The 6,179-nt window shown below is 40.3% G+C and overlaps 1 protein-coding gene across 1 annotated transcript in view; it reads right to left on the reverse strand.

The window, feature by feature from the left end:
• The window catches only part of LOC118328058 (receptor-type tyrosine-protein phosphatase gamma-like), a 144,962-nt gene that overhangs the window by 137,671 nt on the left and 1,112 nt on the right, over positions 1-6,179 (reverse strand). The window contains exon 3 of the mRNA XM_035661662.1: positions 5,133-5,273. Within this exon, the coding sequence (XP_035517555.1) occupies positions 5,133-5,273 (141 nt within the window). The remainder of the gene's footprint in view (positions 1-5,132; positions 5,274-6,179) is intronic.

A 6,179-nucleotide genomic window follows, 5' to 3' on the forward strand; every position in this document is an offset into this window, starting at 1 on the left:
ATATATCCCACCCACTGACAGGAACCATGATAACTAGATAATCAGTGTTATTCACTTCACCTGTCATTGCTCACAATGTTTTTTTTTTTCAAGGTATGCACCAGCTACCATCAAACTGTGACTTTGGGACACAACAGCAAATTTGACACTTAAAAACAAAGAGTAACTAAAATGACATAAAAAGATTGACACCAGTCAAGCTAAGTATGAAACTACTGCCAGCAGTCAGTTAGCTTAGCTCGACACAAAGACCAGAAACAGGGGTTAGTTAATTGCGTAGTAGTTGTAGAACATAGTCATGCAAAATAAAGCATTATTAAGTGCTTTTTAATGACTAACAGAGCGCCAATATGCTACTAATATGCATGCTAATAAACAACTAGTTAATGTTGAATATCTGTACCTTAATATAAAGTGTTGTTTTAAGTAAACTGACACAAACTGCTTGACACTTAATAAGCCTGTTGTTGTCTCCAGAACTCAAGGGGCTCCAGGGCAGTTACCTAGTTTGTCTGCTCGGTTACCCAGACTTCCTTCAGTGCTGTTACAGTATTGTTTTTTTGTAAGTATCTCTTCTTCTGTTGTGGGAAACCACATCATCAACCCAACAATCACAATTCAAGTGATTCCCCGTGCATGCTGGCTTTTTAAAGTGTACCTCAGCTAGTAGTGCAATATACTGAAGTGTGCACTAGAGAAACAGCCTGCAGTATCTGCTGTATGTAGAGTATTTCCTCTTAAGACAAAGTATAATATATTTTCTATCATCCAAATAAAGATAGCCCCGTGTTTGTGTGTCTTTGTGTGTCCGTGTTTGTCAGTTGACCTGGGCAAAATCAGAATCAGCCACACAACCTTGTGGTTGAGAATACCTGTTGGTGAATTCATACATTTGACTTTGGATGCAAAGCACGCAACAGTGGAATAAAAATGTACAAGACACAAGGGTGTGCATGCACACACAGGATGAGTGACACACTCCAGCTGAACGTGCGCTGTGCTGCCTGGCAATGCTGTGCTTGGCATATTAACCAGAGCATTACTGTTTAAAACAGCAGGTAGGGGAGCAGCGGGTCCCTACTTCATCATGCTATTCAAGGGCCCTATTAGGCTACAATTACTAAATGGCAAGGCTTGTAAATCATACATCATTCATGGGGAGCACTCGGAGAAAGTGCAAGAACACGCCTCTTCACCACCGCTCACTGCAGCACTGTAAGCTGCTGAGAGCTACTGGAAAGGGAAAGAAAAAAAGGATCCAAATAAAATTAAAATGTAAGGAAAATTGCATAAAAGAAAATAATGGAGAAAAAAAACAATTTTCTTGTCTGTACTAAATGTTGGATACATTATCTGGGAACTGGTTCCATCCGGTGTTTGTCCATCATGTAGATTTTGAAAAATTGTGGGATAATTTAAAACTTTTGACTGATGATAACAGTCGATGAAAAGTTCAACAACGTCATTCAGATTAATCTTCTGGAGATCACGAATGTCTGTTCAAACTTTCATTGCAATCTATCTGTGAGGAAGGTGTAGCTTGTGACAATATTCAGTAGTCATAGTGGCAAACAAACACACCCAGTGCAAGGAGAGCTCACAATCAAGATACTGGTTGCAATACCAGTTCATTACAACATATGGTGGTTGCTAAAACAAGCCATTAAATCAAAACAATCAAGAAAAAAGAAAGACTACCAAGGTGGTAGCTCACTAACAGCTATGCGGCTGTTCCCTGGTTGGGTTTCTCCAACTACCAACTACCCCTCATGCTCCAAAACGTTAGTGTAAAGCTGATCCGCCAACGGCAACTATTACACAACTGAATTACAGGTCCAGGCAGACCAACTGCCCCACATCAGTTCCACCCGGCTACAGTAACACTTTGCAAACTAATCCAAAGCAAACTTTGCTACAGTTACAGAACTCACTAAGGAAAAACAATTAGCCACCTAGCACTACAATGATGGAAACTACGTTAAACTCTTTCACTCACAGTAGATACACACCAAATGACAGTTGGAGTGGGAATGGAGTTTTAAGATCTGTAATTTTCAGGAGAGTCTTGCAGATGTGTGTCAGACTGCTTCAGGCGAAAGAGGGCACACCTGAGTTCATATTCATGTGAAGTGAAGCAGATTTCAGGTAGAGAGATAGTAGGGAAGAACTGCCAATAAAGTCACCGCTAGGGGGAGCCTTTCTCACACCATCCAAGATTTGTCATGACATTTGGGTCTTCACTAAAATGGTGGACCAAGCCACTAAGCCAAGCTGCTTGTGTGGCTAAATATGCAAAAATAATACATATAAACTGGTATAGGGGGTATTCAGGCAGACAAATTAACTTTCAGCAACAAAACAAACATGAAAAGAAAATATTCGGTGCATTAACTTATTGTAAAGAAGGCTTCAGCTAAACTGTGTGTTAAGTTTGGATATACTGTATATCCTGTATGGCCTGCGTCTGCCACTGATTTCATTAACAATAAGAATTTTAGCTTCTGTGTTCAATTCTGCTGGGAAAACCACATCACATTAACATTGAATTCAGATTAGTTGAAAAGAGAGAGACGTCGCACCGCAACTGATTTAACAAATAGGCTCCGGTTTTGAATCTTTTTCCACAATATCTGTCAACTGTAGCGCCGTGCAGCAACCCATAATGAACATGATTCAAGGAAGAGGAGGCAGTGTTTGTGCCTTCCACTTTTCTAATATATGGCACAAACATATTCTACTGTCCAGTTTTCTCCTACAGTATTATGGGTGAATCATTATGCAACAAAGGCATACACAACATGAACACCAAATCTGTCAGGATGAATATAAATGTAAATGTGTAAGTGTTTTAAATTGATGGAGATGGGCAACTGTAACAATTCTGTTTTGAATACATATATAATTTAATTAAATTTAATACATTTAATTTACAGCCCTTACATGCAGGATTGAACAACTTTACACTGTAGCTAAAGCACCAAGGTAGCTGCAGTTAGTTTATATGGAGCCAAATATTATGATCATAATTGGTTTAAAAGCCCAGACAGAACAAAAATGCTCCATGTAAACACCAGAAAAAAACGCAGGCCATGCTATTTGTACTCTACAAACCTGTTTTTCATTTTACTGACAATTTATGAACTCAAACTAATCAAAAACTCAAATGAAAAAGCTCAGCAAAAAAGTCAGTAATTGAATCAAGTGAATATTTACATGTAAACTCTTGGCTTTACTCTTGAAAACTATCTTTATCACTTTATAAAATGTTTTTCCATATGTCATTAGGTCTTGTGGTATCTGCAGATTTTTTTGAAATTGTTTTTAAGATGTGCTATTTAGATTTGCACTCAGATATAATGGAGGTGTGTGCAATTTCCATTATGTTGCTTCAAGCATTTAAAAATGACATTTAAAAAATCCCCAAATGTAGTTATTCATAAAAATCCACTGAAAATGAAAGCTATGTGCATGTCTGAATACCACAGCTGTAAATATGCTCTGCTGTGGTTATACATGGGATGGACACACCCTTGTGTGTTCTAAGTGCTAACTAGGCACTGCTAAGAGTCTGTCTGTCTGTCTGTCTGTCTATCTCTAGAAATTAGTTGCAGAGGCAAGTTTTCCAGCGATTGAGATCATATACACCACACAACATGCATCCCATCATGTCTCCCTTGAAATAATCTGGCTTTTAAATGTAATAAAAACAATGGGAAGTGAAATAACTGCAAAAAAGCAATTCAAAAATCAGGAAAATGAATATAGGCCAGAGACTTTTGTGCAAGATACTTTCATATCATTAAGTGAATGCCAATAGTTAACTAACACACTTCCTACTATTTATAGAACAATAATTTCCCAGGCACATTAAACTTTTTTTTGGGTGGCTTTATTGGTCCTCTATGATATGACACTGTAGAACAGGAAAGGGGCCGAAGAGAGGGGATGACACGCATCAAAGGGCCCAGGTCGGACTCGAACCCGGCGCTTCAGCAAGGACTAAGCCTCCGTAACGGGGGGTCCAACTCCTACCCACTAACGCTAACTGGCACCTCCAAGCAATTACTTTTTCTACAGAACAAAAACCCCGTTTGCAAATTAGTTGTAAATAAAGGAATTTCTAGAAACAAAGTGGAATCTTTAACAAAGAAAAATGCCATTGGGCAGTAAATTAAAGCCCTTTTTTATGTTCAAAATTAACCATAATCATTTTTTTTAATCCTAATTTTGTTGGTAATGTTTCCGCAGCAGCCATTCAACGTATACTTACATTTAGTACCTCATGTAGGAGTTTTTAATTGTTAGTGCGCAATTTCGCCATTAACCATGCTGAGGATTCAATTCCCTTCCAACCAAACCAACCCCAGCATTTACAGGCATAACTATGTTACCTTATCCATTTATCAGTAAACTGTTGAACTACACTTACTCAACATGCAGTACAAGTAAATAGCTATATTACAGTTTTCTCCCATTGGTTGGCATCATTTCTGAAACAGAAATTCATTCGCAAACCTCTAAAGACACTTTGCAAAACAGTCTTACAGTTCACACAACACAAGTACTGCAAAGCTTCATACTCCAAACCAAACTTCACTCATGCTTCAAAACTAATTCCTTTCTCATATAAAAGACAGTGGCTCCCCCGAAACCATTGTCCCTTTGCAATTGTGATGCAACTGCAAAGTCAAAAATTTAGATGTTTTTGTCCACTAATGCAAGAGGAACCATTGAATATCCTCAAAATGTCCATCTCCAGTCGAGCCAATCCTTCATTGACAAAGTTACTGAAGTTTTTTTTTGTCCTTAGCTAATCAGTAAATACAATGGTAAAACGGAAAATAAAGGATTACGAAATACCACGCCAAGGTTTGACACACCCACATGACTCATACGCCAAGAAATGTAACCATTTTTTTCACCACACATAAAAGTTAAACTCCATACATCGAGTAAAAAAGTATACCACAAAAAAACCCTATAAAGTGGGGGTGGGGAGGGGGGGTGGGAGGACAGGGCATGAGAGACGGAAGAGGAACAAGGGGAGGAAGTGAATATGGGAGGCGCAACAGGCTGTAAAGTAAGAGAAGCTTGAGATCAAGGGGAGACAAGACAGTGTGCGGGGTTCCTACGGTCGCGTGTCGCTCGGACCTCCGTCGTCCTGGCCACGGGCATGTCCCGGGCGCCTGATGTCGGCCGTGTGGCCTCCCTCCACCGCTCGCTGGGCCATCCCGGGGAACTCGCGGGTGCCCGGGTCGGCAACATAGGGTTGCCTGGCCCACCATGAACAAGCGGTAATTCTCCCTTGCTATGCTAGACGAGGAAAAACGCATGCATGTCGCACCATCCCCCGCCTTGCACTGACTCCTGTAATCATCAACGCTGTTCCTTGCATGGAGCAGAAAACCTCTGATTTTGAGCCTGAATGCCTTCATACACTTCCACCTCCAAGTGAGAAAAATTTCCTCAATAATTGGAGGAAAGGGAAGTAAGTTCGTAAGCCAACAACATGACCATTCATTGATGAAATTCGTGAGCCAGGCTTGATGAGCGTGCAGTGGATTGTTCAATTGTCACATACAATACAATAGTACGAGACCTCCTCCAGACCTGGGAATGGAGTGGCACAACATTCCAGAAATGGCCACACACAATAGTATTCCCCCGACTCTGGCCTGGGACATCCACCTGGCCCGTGGCCCATAATATTACGGCCACGTCTTCGCCCTTTGGCCAGGTGACAGCCGCCTTTCAATCGACAGACACAAAGGATTGAGGTCTCGTTCCTTCCCCAAGCCAATTAGTCCTCTAACAATTAGGTAAAAAAATCATCAGATCAGTCATACAGGAAGATTCATACAACCTAGAGGTAACAGAAATTACATAAGAAGGTTGCTATGTTCTCCTCCAAAAGTTCAATATACAATGGGCTACTAATCATGTCCAAACCTGGGTCTGTACCCCTAGGGACTAGGCTAAACCCAGAGTACTAAGGAGATATTGAGAGAAAGGGAGGGGGAAATATCAATGACAAACATACTGAAATGTTTTACATAAAACCCACAATATTAGAGAATCGCTTGGGAGGCAACTAAAAGCAGCTCCTTGCCCCTTTTCTAACGTATGTTATATTCTCAGAATAAGGATATATATGATAACCCGCAGTTCCGGTTACAGTT

This window comes from Morone saxatilis, unplaced genomic scaffold, assembly GCF_004916995.1.
Source record: "Morone saxatilis isolate NCDOM2014 unplaced genomic scaffold, NCSU_SB_2.0 Contig18, whole genome shotgun sequence".
Taxonomy (NCBI): Eukaryota; Metazoa; Chordata; class Actinopteri; family Moronidae; genus Morone; species Morone saxatilis.